Here is a 20,811-nt window from a genome sequence, read left to right on the forward strand (position 1 = left end):
TCGAATTTTCATCATTCGACAGCTGTGTGTCCTGCGCCCATGAGTAATCGGCCACCCAAATAGAATGCGGCTTACCGTATTTGCTCTTCTTTTTTTTATTTCAGATCAAACAGTTTTGGAGGCAGCTAGCATGGCCCGACCTGAAAGGATCCTACCCTTTCGTCTTCAAAATTCTCGAGGTGGGTGCATCTTCGAACAAATCTAAACCCATATTGCTGTTGAATATCCACCGTTATAAGGTCAATTATTTAATATTTTGATAAAACAAAGCCAAGACATTAAACGGATCTGGTGGTTCCAGTTGGTTTCACTTGGTTCTGGCTGCATTCTTTTGCAACTGGAACTTGGTGAAATTATCTCAGTGCGACGCATTGCGGTGCTTTGGCACGCTTAGCACTAGCTTGTGGTTATTGTAGTAAGAAACGTGCCTTATTTTATTAGCATGCCTATACCATGTACGTAGAAATAGTCATTTATTCCCCCCAAACAATCTATACCTCCGCACTTGGCACTCTTTCTAGGCAGAGAACCGCTATTTAATATGAAATGTGCTTTAGCATTTTTGACTGATATCCGGAGGATCCACGTTATCTGCCCAAGAAAGTCGTAAGACGGCCTCGTGTGAGATGCCGCTGTTGAAGGTTATCGGTTCTGGTGCACAGGCCTCCGGTCCCATGTACACAGGACCTGGCGAGGCTGATGTGCTACTTGTTACTTCTTTTCTTAACGCAAGTGTCATTTTAATGATTGGCATAACATGCCTCATAGCATTGCCCTCTTTACAGTGGCTATCATAATTTTATGTGCTACACATCTTAAGCTATTTACAGCTGTGCTTTTTAGGCCTCTATACAGCCACACTACATGATTCATTATTCCACTAAATATTCATGACTATCGTGTTGACGCTCTTTGGCCACACTTGGGTCTTGCGCCACTAAACACCACATACGATCATCATCATCGTCAGCATCAGCAGCATCATCATTTATTCGACCGTCCTCGATGGCGGGGGTGACGACGTACGTGGCGGTTTTTAGAAATATGGCTTGACGGATATTTAGACGTACCCATACATTGGCGAAACTGGAAACGTGTGAGTTTTGGCCCTGAAAACTAGCTCGAGCGAAAATCAGTGAGAATGGCCAAGCGGCGCCCGATCGTATGTAATCCTCAGTTCCAAGGAGCTGGGCCAATGAGGGCGCTCCTTCGTGGTACCTACTATGCAGCTTTGCCGCTCGCGCCGAACGTACGCGACCTTCCCCTACAGAGCTTTGGCCTGTGTTGCTGGTGACGTGGGCTTCCTGCCTAGTGGGACATTTGATTACCCAGGTTATCGTATGGCCATTCAGCTGACTGGAAATGAATGCTGAAGCCACACGTAAGAAAACTGACTGTTTTCGAAAGCGGTAGGTATTCTAATGATGCCCATTACTAGGACGAACCCGAATGACGGTTTTAATTTAGCTTCATTTGTCTTATCAATTAGAACCTACTGTGTATGTCTTTCATGCACAGATGGACGTTATGTGGCTTGGTTTAAGGTTACGTAGCCATCTTTTCACATCTTTAATGAAGAAGTAGCCTTTCTTATTCTGAAGCAAACGACCCGGGAAAACTAGAATAACACTCGCGGAACTTTGCGTAATAGTATGTCGTATATTACTCTCTTAAAAAATCGCCATTCGCATTCAGCTCCTTGTTACGCAGTTCAGGATTCTTCGCTTCAGCATCTGTGATTAAATAAATACGCATTTCGTTCATCTGCCCGAACGACTCTCGAAGCAGCACTTGGTTTTACAAGGCACTCCTTAATAATTATAGCAGCCTGGGGTACCTAAACTGCGGCTAAATTATTCACACGAGAACTTGCGTAAATTGCCCTCATCCATATACAAACTGCACGACGGAGGCAACGCTTCTAGACGTAGCTACTGAATATGTAACACCCGGGGACATCTGTATGAACGACATGCAATATGCAGTGTAAGGTATATGTACATATAAACGTTACAGAAGGTATCATGCACGCCCCGAAACTGCAGGAAGATGTTTCGGACACGGCTTTCCGTATTAGCACAGTCTGTTTCAACGTCTCGGTCGTGGGACAGGCCTTCGTCTGGGAATCAAAGGGCGGCCCCACGGCCTAAACATGGAAATAAATTGTTCTTGTCTTTGTCTGGAATAAATGCGCTTGTCCTTGTCTTCTAAATTCCCTGTTTAAGTTACCCGCTCGTATTTCAAGTATCATTAATCACCAACTCGCCCAATCAGCCATTTTAACATGTGATAACTTTCTTCGTGTACGAAATGTCTACCAACGCGCGCGCGCACACACACTCGCACCGAGATAGAGAGCGAAAGAGATCACTGTGTTCTTGCAGCATGTATTGGATTTGAACCACTTGAGTTTTATACTCCATATTTCAGCAGCAAAGTGTAATGTAAAAGATATGCGCCCATTTTTTCCAATTACTGTAGCCTGATTCTCGAAGCCATCTATTAAGTGCGTCGTTTCTTATCCAGCACAAAATGTGTTGGCTTAATATCCCCTGTCTACATCGGTACTAGGGCACAGTTGAACTTGCAGTGAATTAGTATGTCAGACGATAAGCACAAAGGTGCTCACCGCACTGCTTATGCAGACGATATAGGCTCTATGCTACTGATCTGTGCCTTTGCCTGGTGAGTGCCATCGCAATCTTCCTTGAAGCTCAATTTTTCTGCAGTTTCTTTGATCACGAAGGAAGTGTAAGACAGAAGCAGGTCACAAACTAAAAAACTGTCAGGCGGACGCCTGCTGGCAGATGTATGACAAGTGACTCGCCACGGTTGCCTCCTTGTTATGGCTCTAGGCTAATGACCCGAAGGTCGCGGGATTGCATCCCGGCCACAGCGGTCGCATTTCGATGGAAGCGAAATGCTAGAGGGCGGTGTACTTAGATTTAAGTGCCCGTTAAGAACTCCAGGTGGTCCAAATTTCCGGAGCCCTCCACTACGGCGTCTCTCATAATCATATCATCGTTTTGGGACGTAAAACCCCGACGATTATAATAGATTTCTGAAACGTAAGATGACACGTCTTGCAGCCAAGGTATAAAATAGCAAAAAATGCAAATCAGATTATCAGGAACGCAGAAACAAACAGGTAGTTCCGTGTTAAATACGAACAAGCAAGAAGAGCTCAATTGTGAACGAGGTGTACGAGCAAGATGTTTGCTTAGCAGTTTCGACGATTTGTTAATAAAATACTTTTTATGGGTGGCGGAAGGAAACGCAGCAGAAAAAACACATCAATATCTACTCATCGACGTTCATCTTCCTAGTACGGCGTTAACAGCTTTCTTGTTTTAGTTTCCTTCTCGAAGCGCTACGCCAACGCATACGAGCACATGTGTGTCATGTGTGTTCTCTTATGATCATGCCAGGTTATTGGAAATGTGTCACATAAGTCGTACGCGATTTCCCGATAGAGGCATGTCACTTGTTAGCCGAAGGAGCATGGAAATATGATGGACCCGTAATGAAAAAGGTCGCTTCTTGCTTCCTGGAGTTTACTGAAGACAAAATATAGGCCTATATTTATGTTATTTTCAGTTCTTCCGGTCTCATTACGAGACAACACTTAGCTGGCTTGTAATCAAATGACGCGTTATTCCCATCAGAAGGCACTGTTTAGAAAATCGTTGGGGCAAAACAAGAACGTGGACGAAGAAGTAACACGGACAAGCGCACATTCGCAACTCATTTTTTATTAAACCGATGCTCATCTTCTGAAATCCTCACGCATGCGTACAACACACACAACAAAAAAAAACACACACACACACAAAAATATGCACAAGGACCTATCATCACAACCTCTCAGATAGGAAGGCAAACTCATTTTCAAAAAGCCACAAGGTCGGGACGCTGATGCATTGGTCTCCAAATTGCTTAATGTACATACATCGCCTCCGCTAGTTCACGTGCCACCTTGTCTTTGCTTCTTCGTAAGATACTGTTGTTTTTCATTCCTACTGTAGTATTCGGCACTGATCGATTTTTGTTCTCGAGCTTTATAGCACGAAGAACAAGTACAGATCATTGAACATGTACGCGCAATTTTAACAGCAAAGCTGTTCTAGCTCGGTGCAAAATGTCTGTCGTGACCCAAAACTATCATCACCATGAAACGGCACGCGCTCTCTTCGTTCTCTTCTGCATCGCTCCTAAAACTATCATCACCACGAAACGGCAAGCACTGTCTTCGTTCTCTTCTGCATCGCTCGCAGAACACGTGCGCCGAATAATCAGGCGTAGCCTCTGATAACCCTGACGGTTGAAGGAATGAGTAGAGAGAGAGAGAGAAAGAAATAAAGGCGAGCGTCCTAACCACAAGGCTAACCCGACACGCTAGCAGAACATGGCATAGCCTTTTATAGTATAGTGTAGCAAGGAGGTGGGACAGGGCAGTGAGCTTGAGGAGGAGGGAAAGGAAGAGGGGAAAAAGTAAAACATAGCACAGAAAGAATGAGAAAGGGAGAAATAGAGAGAAAGAAATGCAGAAAAAGAAAGAAAGAGAGAAGATTGACGAAAGAGAGAGAGAGAAATGGAGTGAGAGATAGAGAGAAAGAAAGGCATGAAATAGGAGAAATTAGGTAGAAGGAGCAAGAAAGAGAAAGAAATAGAGAGAGAGAGAAAGAAAGACAGAATGAAAGGGATAGAAAATAGGGAGAAGAAAGAAAGAAAATTCGCAAAGCTTAGCAAAACAGCCAAAGCCAGGACTACATAGGTGCCCATCAGCTACGGTGTCTCTTTAGCCTTGCTCCTCCAGTGCAGTCTACGCAATTTTTTTTCTGAAGTGCTGTTCTTCATGTGATAGGTAAGCGGGATTGTGTATCATGAAAGTTTCGATTCATCACCTATTAACAGCCGTTCTAAGAGTTGCCTCGATCTGTGATTTTGTTTCAGGCTGTGTGCGACGGGGCCATGTTCTACGCCAACCTGTGCCACCAGAAGCTCCTCAACGCTGGCTACTACGACGAGGAAGGCCAGTTCGACGTCTCCGAAGAGGTTTGTCCATTGATGGCTCACGATAATTTTCTTAGAAAAAGCTGTCAAGCTTCTCGCAAGTAAATTATACACCATCGGTGGTGCAAGACAAACCAACACCATGCGTGCGCAGGAATTTTCGGTCACGTGAAAGATTGCGAGGTCCGCATGCTTAGCAATTTTTTTACGTAACCTAAAATTTCTGCGCACTCATGGTGTTGGTTTTTCGTGTGTTCAATTTTGTTTCAATAAACTTCATTTGTTAGACAGCGCTGGTCCTTTGTCCTTCTCTTCATGTGTCTGTGTCATGTTCGCGCTGATTTACCAAGTGTGCATCGTTATTACCATTCGCCTATTTGCGTATAATATACAGAAAAGGCAGCTCTACGATTGCATGTGTTTCTGTTTGTACCAAGACCAAGTTCTCGCGCCGCTAAGCTCAAGTGCACTGTTTAGGACTCCGGCCACGGCGACTTCGTTGCGATAAGGGCGGAATGCAAAAGCTTCCGCGTACATGGATTTAATATCAATAACTGTTGGGGCTTTACGTTGGGGCTCAAAACCGCGGTATGCTTATGAGAGACGCCGCAGTGGAGGCCTCCGGAGATCTACACCTCCTGGGGTTCTTTAACGTGCACCAACATCTAAGCACATGGTCTTCCGTCGAAATGAGGCTGCCTCAGCAGTGATTCGACCCCGCGGCCTTCGGGTCAGGAGTCAAGCACAGTAGTCACTAGCCTGCTGCACTGGGTGACATAGATTTAGGTGCACGTTAAACTCCTGGGTGGTCTAAATTAACCCGAGTTCCCGCACTATGGCAGGTACCTATCGTCATATGATGGTCTTGGAGCTGGCAACTCTTTAATTTACTTCACATTTAACGTGTTCGCAGGTGTGCATCGTGATCAACAACATGGAGTACGTGCGGCGAGCTCTCAAGCCTCTCCACAACGAGCTCGAGCTGGAACCAATCATCGCGGCCATCGAGCAAGCCGAAGGGGATCGGGCTGCCGACAAGTGCCGAGCCGCGTTCCAGGCTTTGCTGCACAACGCCGACGAGGATGTTGTCCACAAGATCTTGACCATAATCGCCGGACTCTCCGAGAAGGTACGGACGTAGATGAAGGACTTCAAAGAGCCTGGATTGCGTTTTAAAGGGACACTAAAGAGCAAAACGATTTTTTCTCGCATTAATAAAGTAGTCTTCCACGATACCAAAAACACCACGCTTTCTGCGCGAAGACGCTTAATAAGCGAGAAAACGCGCGAAAAGAAAATACAGGTGGCGACGCCACCTTGGAATTTCCGCACCATTTGCCGTGACGTCACATATTTTTGACGGCGCCTGCTTGGGCCTACGTAGTTGCTAATCGGTTAAATCGAAGTACATTGTCCTCTGAGGGGGCCATAGACTTGACATAACGAGTTTGTGGAAATTTCGTCGAGCCAGTGGCGCCAAAATACGTTAAATGCTCTTTGAAGCCTTTTACGTCACGAGTTACAAAGTTCGGTGCGAAATTTAAAAATGAAATTTTGAACTTGGTTTTCTCCTCTAATAATAAACCTATAGTGGTGAAATAAACTACACAAGAGTTCTCCGAGCACACTTTATCAATCTAAAGCAATTCATTGTTTCTCTTTAGTGTCCCTTTAAGAATGGAGCTGTCGGCAAAGCCCCGGCTCACGTTCGCGAAAACTATCATCATGAACGCGCGCACTCTCTTCGTCGTCTTCATCTTCTGCTTCGGTCCCTGAACGCGTGCGCTCTGCGGGTGCTCTACAGCTGCGCCGATTTGTCTGGCGTGGTATGCAACAACTGGAATGGGCGAGAGAACGATTACAGAGAGAGAGAGAGAAAGAAAGAGAGAAAGGAAGAGATAGAAATAAATAGAGAGAGAGAAACAAAGGCTAAGAAAGGGGAGAAAGAGAAAAAAAGATAAAAAGACAAACAAAGAAACAGACACAGAAAAGAGATAGAAAAAACAGAGAGCAAGACAGAAAGAGATAAAGAGAAAGAAGCAAAGATAGAGCGTAGAAGCCATGACATGTTCGGCGCCAAATTAACGTAACTAGTCACGCAACATGTTCGCGCCAGAAACACGTAACTAATCACGTGACATGTTTCCGCCAAAATCACGTAACAAATAGCAACACTTAGCGTTTGCTATCAACACCTGGAAGAAGCTAGTTCGACCACAAGCTCCATTGTTTGCTGCAACCTTGCACCACCAGTGCAAATCGAGCAATTTTTTTTTCTTTCCCCTAAAGAAAAGCATTTGAATCGCAGTTATAGTCGCATACATCTTTAGAAGCCTACGACATTTCCACTACAAAGGTGGATGCACACAAGCCGGCACCTGTGGGAGCACACTCTACACTGACGTCATGACACCACCGTCGGACGACGTCAGTGTAGCAGAGGTCGTGCAGCGTTGCAGAAGGCTCGGGTGCTTTTTCTTCTTCTCTGGAATCGGCATATGTTGTAGCATTCCCATCTTGAGAGCCCTAACAAACGAGTAGTCAGGAGATAAGGTATACAATGTAGGGGTGTGTGAATATTCCAAACATCGAATATTCTATTCGAATAGTTGGGTATTCGATTAGACTCGCAAGGCACATTTACTGTTCGAAATATTCGAACAACACAAAACTTCATAAGAAGTATTGATATCAGCATTCATAAATTACATACCTGTGCTAAATTTCACAAATTCGGCGCAGAAGTAGACAAATTATTTTTATTTTCCACATTGAAACCCAGAATTCAAGTGCAGTAGCCGGAGCATGGCACTGTGTATAAGGCCGAGCACGTCGCTGCAATAGAGTGCCGAAATAATACTGAACGAAACGATCGAAACAAATCGGGAGCTACTACAAAATAAGAAATGTTTAAAAATTAGGAAACCCAGCATTATTCTTGGCTTTTCTACGAAAAACCTGCAATGAACATCCTACCAATAAGTTGTCATTGCTCCTCCCAATTGAGAAAGCATGCTTAGAGGATTCAACTACGACGGCAAGATTAACACATCAGCACCAGTTTGCCTTTTGAGGGGCTGTTTTAGTTGTCTGCAGGAATGGCGACGTGCACAACGGTGTCGCTGCTTCCTGAACATACCCAGCAGCTATCCATCCTTCGTGACAGCGTAGTATAACTGCTCATGTGGTACGGTAAATCAATAGCGCTGTACAATACATAAATTTCTCTTCGTTATTTTCTGTACAACAAACTTACTTTTTCATTCCAGATTGGTGAAAAAAAATGGTTTGCGCGACGTACACAAACTATATCTTTCAGTCTGTTCACGCTGGAATGTTTCTCTTTCTGCAGATGCGGCCCGAGATCAAGAAGTTTCTGTTCCACCTGGCGTGGGCACCAGAACGTCTAGATGCTGACAGTGTAAGGCGCACTTTTCGTGGAACAGTTGCTGCTCTTATTTTCAGTCATTCCTGTCTTCGAATACTCAGATGAACGCCAACATAGTAATTTATGGCATTTGCAGTCCTGCGCTTAACAGCCCGCTTAATTGCAGGTTTCGGTGTAGCGCCGCGTACGAAATTGGTAAGAAAGAAGATGACAGGAAAGAGGCGTACTCGCAACTGAGCTTTATTTTGCGTCGATTGCAAATATAAAGCCATGAAAAGCACCACGTGTTACCGATAATACTGCCACACAGTAAAACCAGATAAAACCGCCTACCGCACTAATCGCCGAGATAGTTTATTTCACATGAAAATAGGTCAAGACACGGCTTGCTGATGCATCTGCTCCCCAGCTTGTTGATGACATACGCTTCAAATAGCTCACGCTCTTGTTTTCTTCTACATCTTTTTAGTACTCGCGTCTTCTCCAGCTCAGGTGCGCAGTGGGTTGACGCGCACTGCTTGATGCAATGAAGTGCCAAGTTACTTCCCGTGCCACTGTTTAATGTGCCCTTATGTTCCCTTAGATATTCGTTGAGGCACCGCCCCGTTAGACCGACGTACATCAGTGCGCACGTCAGGGGGATCTCGTACACGACGTTCCTTGGGCATTCGACGAAGGACGTGACGTGGTTCTTGGTGCAAGTCGGCGTCCTGAGTTCACGAGAATTCACTTGGCGGCACATAACTCCGAGCTTGTTTGGGGCGCTGAAGACAACAGGAACACCTACGCGTCCCGCGTTCTTTTTGATGCGATGTGAGACGCCGTGAAGATAAGGGATAACCGCAGTCTTTGGGCGTGACGCCTGTCCTTTGTCTTTTTCTGAAGCATCGGTGCGTTTCTTGCATAAAAACATTGTCGCTAATTCACACATCATGTGAGAAGGAAACCGGGCAGCATTCAAGCTCTCCGTCTGGGTAACAAAGCTGTCCTGGATCTTCTGGTGGCAAGATCGCAAAGACGCGTTCCTCAATGCTGGTACCGCGATACCCCGCTTGACTAGTTTCGAGTGGCCAGATGTAAACGGAAGCAAGGCCTTCTTGGAGCGGGGAGAATGGCTTTATGAGCGGGGAGAGTGGCTATGGCTTTATATTTGCAATCGCCGCAAAATGAAGCTCAGTTGCGAGTGCGCCTCTTTCCTGTCATCTTCTTTCTTACCAATTTCGTACGCGGCGCTACACCCAAACCTGCAATGAAATATCAACTAGCCTACACTGACAACCTTGTTCAGCATGCTTAAAGCATCCTGCACTTTGCAGTGTGTGTTGCGTGTCGCAGAAACTCGCACTCATACTTGTGTATGCTTCCCACGTGCACCCAACGCATTCGCCAGGTGTTTATGGTGTCGAAGTGTTAAGGTCCGCATCGCAGTTTCTCGTTTTCGCCACGGGGTGAAGTGCGAATGCACCTGTGCACTTAAATTTCGGAGCGCGTTATAAAACCCAGCATGACTAAGCGTTCGATGTATTTATTTATCGTAACGCCAGCTTCGACAGGCGATCTTGCCTTGAAGGCTGCAGTTGCAGCCTTGAAGAAGACAAGACCGCTTGTCAGAACGTTGGCTGCAGCCACACTCCGTGATCAAGAATCTTTCATTTGTTCAAGCTTTCACCTTCCCCTGGATTTCTTCCTGATTGCAGCAGGGAGCGACATACATTGGAAAAAGGAAGAGAAAACGTAAAGGAGGGGAATAGGTTACATACATGACGGGAAATTCACAATGCACGAAATTGTTTAGTAGTCCCTCAGTACGCCCTGCCTTCGCACAGAATTGAAAAACACTGAACTTTATTTACCTAAGCTTACAAGCAGCGGACGTTTATATCTGAACGACATTTGTTATGTCATAAATATGCTCTGTCTGTCGCTAAGCTGGGAAAAGTATTAGAATGTTTGTGCAGAATACAGAAGAAGGTGGTTAATAAAGATAAGGGCTCAGGTGAAATGATAGAGGCTCGGATACTTAGATTTAGGTGTACGTCCAGGTGGGAGAAATTTCCGGAGCCCTCCACTACGGCGTACTTCATAATGTTATCGTAGGTTTTGGACGCAAAAATCTATAAAAGTATTATTATTTACGTGAGTGCCATTGAGAACGTACACTTTGACTGCAGGCGCTGGGTCCATTAATAGACTACCTGGACAACAACCTCCGGACGCTGTACGAGTCGCTGATGAAGGTCAACTTCTATCGAACCTTGGAAGCCGTCTGGAGGGTTGTGCTGCAGGAACTCATGCTCACCGCCAGGAACAATCTCGGGGTAAGTAAGAAACTCTCAATTGACTCATTCGGTAGCTCTAGCGGGATAGGTTAAGCCTGTTTACCTTGCAGACGATCGAGAGAAATTTTCTCCAACATCGATCTTTTTAAAAAGCCGGAGCACTTGCACGATCGCGTTCCGTTGGTGTTCGTTGGGCATGCTACCGACCTCGGGCATGCTACCAACCTCGCGTCGTGGAACGCGAAGAGGAACACTACGCGCGTCGTGTCTTCCCTCTAGCCTGGCCGTTAATTCTCACAGGGCGAGCGGGGAACGCGGTCGACAGGCACGCGAGAGGGAGGCAGCGTAGGAGAGGAGAGAGAGGGAGAGGGGACGCGCATGATCTGGCGCTCATCGCGGCGCTGCGCAGGAGAGAATTTCGGCATGTCGAGCCCGCATATCAGAGGAGTCAACCAAAGCAAGCACTGGACTGAACGCTCACAGCGCTCTACCATTTGAAGGACACTATAGGAGACGAGCAGCGCATGCGCCACGAGCGCAGAAGCGAGAACGCAGGAGAAGCGCAAGCAGGTGCTGGTAAAAAAGTGAAGAGAGTAACGCGCAGCTGTTCGAGAGAGGGAAGGAGGAGAGTTGCGCATGCGTAGTGTGAGTGCGGACTACCAGGCCTCGGGACATACCCCGAGCAAGAGATGCTTCGCATCTAAAAGTTTGTCGTCTTAAGCAGTCGCACTATCGAGTATTAAGCCCTTGTTCATTTCGGTGGAACACACCTCGTGTTTGCCCAACTGTTACAAACCGTTTTCAACGAGTGCAGGTAATCGGCTTCACGGAAAGGCTTTTCGACGTTGCCCGGATGATTAAAATGGTCAGGATGATGGAGCCATTCTGACAACGCTGAAATTTTCTCCCAGCATTGATGATGTTGTTTTGTTTTGTTTTTAGGGTTTATCAGTAAGTAGCCGGTCTTTTTTCCGTGAGTAACAGTAAATTTCTGAAAGCTAATGTTGGTGTTCTTCTACGGTTTGACAACTTTTCTCCACCTCGATGGTTTGGATGCTTAACCACAATGGGATTACTGGTAGCGGTCTGGTTTACCTGCTTGCTCGTATACTTCCAGAGAACCGGTGATTCCGGGACCCTACTCGCTCATGATGGACGAAGCATATTTCTAGAGGAAGTGCCTTAAATCAACATCATGCCCACCTAGGAGACTCCACTGAAACGATACCGCCGCTACTCCCGCGGACCTCACCAATACGTAATGCTGAGAGCCATACAGTTCGATACATTAATCCCACCAACCCGACTGTTCCTACACAGCTATGTCAGAGAAAGATGTGGCATGATAATCTGGCTTCGAAGCTTCATTCATTGCGCTTTTCCTGCCATATTTTTTCAGCTATCAGATTTGTATTTGTATGAAAATTTGCTAAAACACTTGCGGTTGTTCCAATGTCAGATTTCAGCTTAACCCTTAAACGCGAACGTGTTGGCCATGGTATAGTGATAGACTTATAATACTCTAATAAAGACGTTAGTAAGGTGTTCATAATTTGAACCTGTAACTCTCCTCTAATGAATGCGCTGGCGCGCGCGGGTGGCCTCAGCGGTTTTAGCCTATCAGTCGGCTATTATTATTATTATTATTATTATTATTATTATTATTATTATTATTATTATTATTATTATTATTATTATTATTATTATTAAGACCGCAGCTCTTTAAGCTTTGCATTGCGCCGTGTAGGGCAAACAGTAATTATCATCTTCGTGAACAGGAACGTGATCGCGTCGTCCTTTTCAACTTTTGCTTCGCTCCCACAACACGTGCGCCGATTTGTCCTCTTCATCTTCTGCTTCATCTACTGCTTCGCTTCCAAAACACATGCGCCAATTTTTCCTCTTCTTCATCTTCCTCCTCATCTTCTGCTTCGCTACCACAACACATGCGCCGATTTGTCCTCTTGTTCATCTTCCGCTTCATCTTCTGTTTCGCTTTCGAAACACATGCGCCGATTTGTCCTCTTCATCTTCCTCCTCATCTTCTGCTTCGCTACCATAACACGTGCGCTGATTTGTCCTCTTGTTCATCTTCCGCTTCATCTTCTGCTTCGCTACCACAACACATGCGCCGATTTCCCTCTTCTTCATCTTCCTCCTCATCTCCTGCTTCGCTACCACAACACATGCGCCGATTTCCCCTCTTCTTCATCTTCCTCCTCATCTTCTGCTTCGCTACCACAACACGTGCGCTAATTTGTCCTCTTGTTCATCTTCCGCTTCATCTACTGCTTCCCTTCCAAAACACATGCGCCGATTTCTCCTCTTCTTCATCTTCCTCCTCATCTTCTGCTTCGCTATACCACAACACGTGCGATGATTTCTGCTCTTGTTCATCTTTCGCTTCATCTTCTGTTTCGCTTTCGAAACACATGCGCCGATTTGTCCTCTTCATCTTCCGCTTCATCTACTGCTTCGCTCCCAAAACACATGCGCCGATTTCTCCTCTTCTTCATCTTCCGCTTCATCTACTGCTTCGCTCCCAAAACACATGCGCTGATTTGTCCTCTTGTTGACCTTCCGCTTCATCTTCGGTTTCGCTTTCGAAACACATGCGCCGATTTGTCCTCTTCATCTCCCGCTTCATCTACTGCTTCGCTTCCAAAACACATGCGCCGATTTCTCCTCTTCTTCATCTTCCTCCTCATCTTCTGCTTCGCTACCACAACACGTGCGCCGATTTCCCCTCTTCTTCATCTTCCTCCTCATCTACTGCTTCGCTACCACAACACGTGCGCTGATTTGTCCTCTTGTTCATCTTCCGCTTCATCTTCTGTTTCGCTTCCGAAACGCATGCGCCGATTTGTCCTCTTCATCTTCCGCTTCATCTACTGCTTCGCTTCCAAAACACATGCGCCGATTTCTCCTCTTCTTGATCTTCCTCCTCATCTTCTCCTTCGCTACCACAACATGTGCGCTGATTTCCCCTCTTGTTCATCTTCCGCTTCATCTTCTGCTTCGCTACCACAACACGTGCGCTGATTTGTCCTCTTGTTGATCTTCCGCTTCATCTTCGGTTTCGCTTTCGAAACACATGCGCCGATTTGTCCTCTTCATCTCCCGCTTCATCTACTGCTTCGCTTCCAAAACACATGCGCCGATTTCTCCTCTTCTTCATCTTCCTCCTCATCTTCTGCTTCGCTACCACAACACGTGCGCCAATTTCCCCTCTTCTTCATCTTCCTCCTCATCTACTGCTTCGCTACCACAACACGTGCGCTGATTTGTCCTCTTGTTCATCTTCCGCTTCATCTACTGCTTCGCTTCCAAAACACATGCGCCGATTTCTCCTCTTCTTGATCTTCCTCCTCATCTTCTCCTTCGCTACCACAACATGTGCGCTGATTTGTCCTCTTGTTCATCTTCCGCTTCATCTTCTGTTTCGCTTTCGAAACACATGCGCCGATTTGTCCTCTTCATCTTCCGCTTCATCTACTGCTTCGCTTCCAAAACACATGCGCCGATTTCTCCTCTTCTTCATCTTCCTCCTCAACTTCTGCTTCGCTACCACAACATGTGCGCCGATTTGTCCTCTTCTTCATCTTCCTCCTCATCTTCTGCTTCGCTACCACAACACGTGCGCCGATTTGTCCTCTTGTTCATCTTCCGCTTCATCTTCTGTTTCGCTTTCGAAACACATGCGCCGATTCGTCCTCTTCATCTTCCGCTTCATCTACTGCTTCGCTCCCAAAACACATGCGCCGATTTCTCCTCTTCTTCATCTTCCTCCTCATCTTCTGCTTCGCTACCACAACACGTGCGCCGATTTCCCCTCTTCTTCATCCTCCTCCTCATCTTCTGCTTCGCTACCACAACACGTGCGCTGATTTGTCCTCTTCATCTTCCGCTTCATCTACTGCTTCGCTCCCAAAACACATGCGCCGATTTCTCCTCTTCTTCATCTTCCTCCTCATCTTCAGCTTCGCTACCACAACACGTGCGCCGATTTCTCCTCTTCTTCATCTTCCTCCTCATCTTCTGCTTCGCTACCACAACACATGCGCCGATTCCCCACTTCTTCATCTTCCTCCTCATCTTCTGCATCGCTACCACAACACGTGCGCCGATTTCTCCTCTTCTTCATCTTCCTCCTCATCTTCTGCTTCGCTACCACAACACATGCGCCGATTTCCCCTCTTCTTCATCTTCCGCTTCATCTACTGCTTCGCTTCCAAAACACATGCGCCGATTTTTCCTCTTCTTCATAATCCTCCTCATCTGCTTCGCTACCACAACACATGCGCCGATTTCCCCTCTTCTTCATCTTCCTCCTCATCTTCTGCTTCGCTACCACAACACGTGTGCTGATTTGTCCTCTTGTTCATCTTCCGCTTCATCTTCTGTTTCGCTTTCGAAACACATGCGCCGATTTGTCCTCTTCATCTTCCGCTTCATCTACTGCTTCGCTTCCAAAACACATGCGCCGATTTCTCCTCTTCTTCATCTTCCTCCTCATCTTCTGCTTCGCTACCACAACACGTGCGCCGATTTCCCCTCTTCTTCACCTTCCTCCTCATCTTCTGCTTCGCTACCACAACACGTGCGCTGATTTGTCCTCTTGTTCATCTTCCGCTTCATCTTCTGTTTCGCTTTCGAAACACATGCGCCGATTTCTCCTCTTCTTCATCTTCCGCTTCATCTACTGCTTCGCTCCCACAACACATGCGCTGATTTCTCGCCTTCTTAATCTTCCTCCTCATCTTCTGCTTCGCTATACCACAACACGTGCGATGATTTCTGCTCTTGTTCATCTTTCGCTTCATCTTCTGTTTCGCTTTCGAAACACATGCGCCGATTTGTCCTCTTCATCTTCCGCTTCATCTACTGCTTCGCTCCCAAAACACATGCGCCGATTTCTCCTCTTCTTCATCTTCCGCTTCATCTACTGCTTCGCTCCCAAAACACATGCGCTGATTTCTCGTCTTCTTAATCTTCCTCCTCATCTTCTGCTTCGCTACCACAACACGTGCGCCGATTTCTACTCTTGTTCATCTTCCGCTTCATCTTCTGTTTCGCTTTCGAAACACATGCGCCGATTTGTCCTCTTCATCTTCCGCTTCATCTACTGCTTCGCTTCCAAAACACATGCGCCGATTTCTCCTCTTCTTCATCTTCCGCTTCATCTACTGCTTCGCTCCCAAAACACATGCGCTGATTTCTCGTCTTCTTAATCTTCCTCCTCATCTTCTGCTTCGCTACCACAACACGTGCGCCGATTTCTGCTCTTGTTCATCTTCCGCTTCATCTTCTGTTTCGCTTTCGAAACACATGCGCCGATTTGTCATCTTCATCTTCCGCTTCATCTACTGCTTCGCTTCCAAAACACATGCGCCGATTTCTCCTCTTCTTCATCTTCCGCTTCATCTACTGCTTCGCTCCCAAAACACATGCGCTGATTTCTCGTCTTCTTAATTTTCCTCCTCATCTTCTGCTTCGCTATACCACAACACGTGCGCCGATTTCTGCTCTTGTTCATCTTCCGCTTCATCTTCTGTTTCGCTTTCGAAACACATGCGCCGATTTGTCCTCTTCATCTTCCGCTTCATCTACTGCTTCGCTCCCAAAACACATGCGCCGATTTCTCCTCTTCTTCATCTTCCGCTTCATCTACTGCTTCGCTACCACAACACGTGCGCCGATTTCCCCTCTTCTTCATCTTCATCCTCATCTTCTGCTGCGCTACCACAACACGTGCGCCGATTTCTGCTCTTGTTCATCTTCCGCTTCATCTTCTGTTTCGCTTTCGAAACACATGCGCCGATTTGTCATCTTCATCTTCCGCTTCATCTACTGCTTCGCTTCCAAAACACATGCGCCGATTTCTCCTCTTCTTCATCTTCCGCTTCATCTACTGCTTCGCTCCCAAAACACATGCGCTGATTTCTCGTCTTCTTAATCTTCCTCCTCATCTTCTGCTTCGCTACCACAACACGTGCGCCGATTTCTGCTCTTGTTCATCTTCCGCTTCATCTTCTGTTTCGCTTTCGAAACACCTGCGCCGATTTGTCCTCTTCATCTTCCGCTTCATCTACTGCTTCGCTTCCAAAACACATGCGCCGATTTCTCCTCTTCTTCATCTTCCGCTTCATCTACTGCTTCGCTCCCAAAACACATGCGCTGATTTCTCGTCTTCTTAAACTTCCTCCTCATCTTCTGCTTCGCTACCACAACACGTGCGCCGATTTCTGCTCTTGTTCATCTTCTGCTTCATCTTCTGTTTCGCTTTCGAAACACATGCGCCGATTTGTCCTCTTCATCTTCCGCTTCATCTACTGCTTCGCTCCCAAAACACATGCTTGTTTGTTTGTACGTCCTTCAGCACTATGACACATACCCACTCCGGGGGATTGGCCATGAAATCGTATATCTAAAAATTTAGAAGTTAATTTGCACAATGTTTAATAATAAAAAAATTAATGAAAAGGAAATATTAGGTAATATATCAAATAAATACTGCAGTTACATTAATATGCGAATTCGCAAGTAGACTAGACTGCCGTAATAATTTGATTAGAAAATTTTCAAATAAGTTTGAGATTTTAGTGAATTTTTATTTAAGAATAGTGGACGTAACGATTAAAACGGTCTACGTTTAGTAGCTTGGTTGAAATTACACAGCGAATTTTAAAGCATCCCTGTGGCAATACCCATACCGGAGGCACCGAAACTTAGCACAATTTCGGCAGTTAAATTTAAGCTTATCTTTGAAAGCGGATTAACGAGAAGTCTTTTTCTAATAATTGATTATCTGCGATATGACAAAAAATAATGTTCAATATATTCTATTTCTTCGCAGAATTGACAGAGGGGTGATGTCGTCAGACCAGCCCTTTGTAAATATAGGTTTAATGGGGGGACACGGCATCGAAATCTGGTGAGCGTAATTTCTGATTGCCGAGATTGACTCCACCGAGACTTCCATGGAAAGTTTAGGTGCTGATATTCCGACCACGTTGTTATTGATTCCATCCTGTCTGTGCGAATTGCTAGTTTTCTATATCGTGTTGCTGCTGTATATTCTACAACTGGAAGTACATTAATTATTGGGCCATTCAGCGATGCTCGCGCTAAGGAATCTGCCACTTCATTTAATTTTAACCTACAGTGACCAGGAACCCACAATAACTTTAGGTACTTAATCTGAGGCGGAACTAACGAGCGTGACGTCTCTAGGGCTCGTGAGTTATGTGAAGCTGTAAGAGCTGTGCATGCAGAAAGGTAATCTGTTAGTATGGGCGCCCTGTGCTCTTCCGACGGGAGTTTTCGCAGCACCATGATAATCAATTAGTCATGGGCTCAGCTTCGAAGACAGGAGTGAAATCTGGTAAACTCACATGTGTCGCTTTGTCCTCTTCTTAATCTCCCGCTTCATCTTCTGCTTCGCTTTCAAAACACAGGCGCCGATTTGCCCTCTTCATTTTCCGCTTCATCTTCTGCTTCGCTGCCTTTCGACAAATAAACCTCTCTCTCTCTCTCTCTGAAAACACGTGCGCAGATTTCTCCAGCGGGGCATGTAATAACCCTGATGGGTGAGAGCCTGAGAGGAGAAAATGAGCACACACGCAGAGAGAAAGAAAGATTCAGAGAGAGAAAGGAAGATTTAAAGAAAGAGAAAATCACGGCGAAAAAAAATTCTGATGAGGCCGCGGTATTCGAACCCGCGTAACCGCGATCCGAAGGCGAGCGCTCTAACCACTCGGCTATCCAGGCACGCTAACAGAGCATAGCATAAACTTATATAATATAGTATAGCAAGGCGGCGGGGAAGGGAAATGAGGGTGAGAAGGAGAGAGAGAAGGAGGGGAGAGAGTAAAGCATGACAAAGTGAAAAAGAGAACGAGAGAAATAAAGAGAAATAAAGGGAAAAAACTACAGAAAGAAAAAGCAAGAATAGTGACAGACATAAAGAAAGAGTAAGTGATAGAACGAAAACGTAAGCGATAAATTGAGAGAGAGAGAGAAAGAAAGGAGGGCAAGGAGAAAGATAGAGATAGCGAGAAAGACAAAGAAATTTATAGAGAGAGAAAGAAAAAAATAGAATTAAGCAGAGACAGAAAAGACAGAGTGAGCAGAGAGATGAAAGGAAAGAAAAAAGAAAGAAAGAAATAGAAAAATAAAGAGAAACAAAGAAGGCCAACCCGCTCCGCACTCCCTTGAGGCTTGGCACCACTAGCAGTGCGAGGCATCAGGTGATAACTAGTCACGTGACGAAAATCACGTGACATGTTGTCACGTAATTAAAATCGCGTAACATCCAGTCACGTGACTAAAAACCACGTAATACTTACGTTACTGCAATCGAGTAACATGACGTAGCTAGCAACGTGGCTAGGATCGAGTAACATCATGTAACTGCTCGCGTGACTAGATATCACGTATCGTCTTGTCACGCGACTAACATCACGAAACATCGCGTAACAGCTAGTCACGTGACATGTTCCCACCAAAAACCACGTAACAGCTGGTCACGTGGCTGAAATCACATCATCACGTAACAGATAGGCAAGTGACATGCCTAGCCAAGTCTAGGCGTACTTAGTACTACTAGCGAAAACTTAGCCTCTTAGCAAAAGCTTGGCAATACCGGCAACACTAGAAAAGCTTCCCTAGGTCGAACACTAGCCCCGTTGATGGTTCCAGCCTTGCGCCACTAGTGCAAGCTGCTCATTTTTTATTATTATTACTGTTATTATTTATCAATACTGTGCGTCTTCTGCAGATTCATACAGGGAGCAGGCATACATCGCAGGCATCCAATAAGATACAAGTTCTCTGAAACCCGCCACGATGGACTAGTGGTTACGGTGTACGACTGCTGACCCACAGGTCGTGGGATCGAATCCCGGTCGCAGCGGCAGCATTTTCGATGGAGGCGAGAATGCTTGAGGCCCGTGTACTTAGATTTTGGTGCACGTTAAGGAACACCAGATGGTCAAAATTTTCGGAGCCCTTCACTACGGCGTCTGTCATAATTATATCGTGGTTTCGGGATGTTACACCCCAAGAATTATTATAAGTTCCCTGAAAAATAAAAGGCACAATATGAAGAAGACCACAACACTTTGAGAAGGAAGTACAACAATATTATATTATCTATAGGGTTAACAAAAACAAATTTACTATTAGAAATCATGCTACATATGAAAAAAAAATAGATGTGCATACAAAAACAGCGCGATACAACACTGCAGGATACTTTCTGCTACGTTATGCTCAGCAGGGAAGCACTTTTCGGTGATCATCTGAACTACAATAAATTCTTTCACGACTGCGCTCAGGCCAAGCGTTACGATCAGCCCACAGGCGATGTCGACAAGCGTTTTACGCCCACTCTCTGTGTTCACATGCACCGTGCATACCACGCAGGAGCGCGTGGTATTCTTCCAGCGCCTCTTCTCGTCTCTGGGCGTTCTCCTGGAGTTCTTCCACGCCGAAGACAAGGGACTGTCCCTGAAGTCCCTGCACAGCCTGCCGTACCAGGACCTGGACAGGCTGCTCAAATTGCACAAGGCCGACACGGCCGACCTCATCGAGCTTTACTGCCTGCAGAGGCTCGAGGAACAGAATCGGCAGATCCAGTCGGGCGCCTCGCCTTATGGGTGGCTTACCGTACGCCTCAGCTACAACGCCGCGGCTGAGTGCCTCTGTGTGGACGGTAAGTTAGCTACACAGCTGTCACTCTGCTTTAAGGGCATTGGTGAATTGCTCTTTATCAGGTACCGGGTCAATTGCTATCACCAGGAAACACGACCAAAAATGATGTAGTGTCCTGCCTATATCCAGCGCTTTACACAGGGCATGACGAAGAGGGAGAGAGAGAGAGCGAGAAAGGTTAAGTGAAATACAGGGAGTTTAACCAGAAGTTTTTTGGTTCGCTACCCTGCACTGGGGAAGGGGTAAAAGCGATAGAAAGGTGAGGAAGGAAAAAAGAGTAACAAGAAAATAAAGGGAAAAAAACGCACACACACTTGTAAATGTTTAAAGTCGCACTGAAACAAAAATTTTCAGTTTCGTTTCTTTTGCGTGAAGTAAAAATCCAGGCCTTTAAAAGCCCAGAAAGTGTACTGGAGA

The 20,811-nt window shown here is 45.9% G+C and overlaps 1 protein-coding gene across 4 annotated transcripts in view; it reads left to right on the forward strand.

Moving 5' to 3' along the window:
* LOC119399838 (BAI1-associated protein 3) overlaps positions 1 to 20,811 on the forward strand; it is a 501,956-nt gene that overhangs the window by 468,104 nt on the left and 13,041 nt on the right. For all 4 annotated transcript variants that reach the window (XM_049417861.1, XM_049417862.1, XM_049417863.1 and 1 more), the window contains 6 exons: positions 105 to 179; positions 4,954 to 5,055; positions 5,927 to 6,142; positions 8,366 to 8,434; positions 10,573 to 10,719; positions 20,107 to 20,395. In XM_049417861.1, the coding sequence (XP_049273818.1) occupies positions 105 to 179; positions 4,954 to 5,055; positions 5,927 to 6,142; positions 8,366 to 8,434; positions 10,573 to 10,719; positions 20,107 to 20,395 (898 nt within the window). The remainder of the gene's footprint in view (positions 1 to 104; positions 180 to 4,953; positions 5,056 to 5,926; positions 6,143 to 8,365; positions 8,435 to 10,572; positions 10,720 to 20,106; positions 20,396 to 20,811) is intronic.

Source organism: Rhipicephalus sanguineus, chromosome 7 (genome assembly GCF_013339695.2).
Source record: "Rhipicephalus sanguineus isolate Rsan-2018 chromosome 7, BIME_Rsan_1.4, whole genome shotgun sequence".
NCBI classification, from domain to species: domain Eukaryota; kingdom Metazoa; phylum Arthropoda; class Arachnida; order Ixodida; family Ixodidae; genus Rhipicephalus; species Rhipicephalus sanguineus.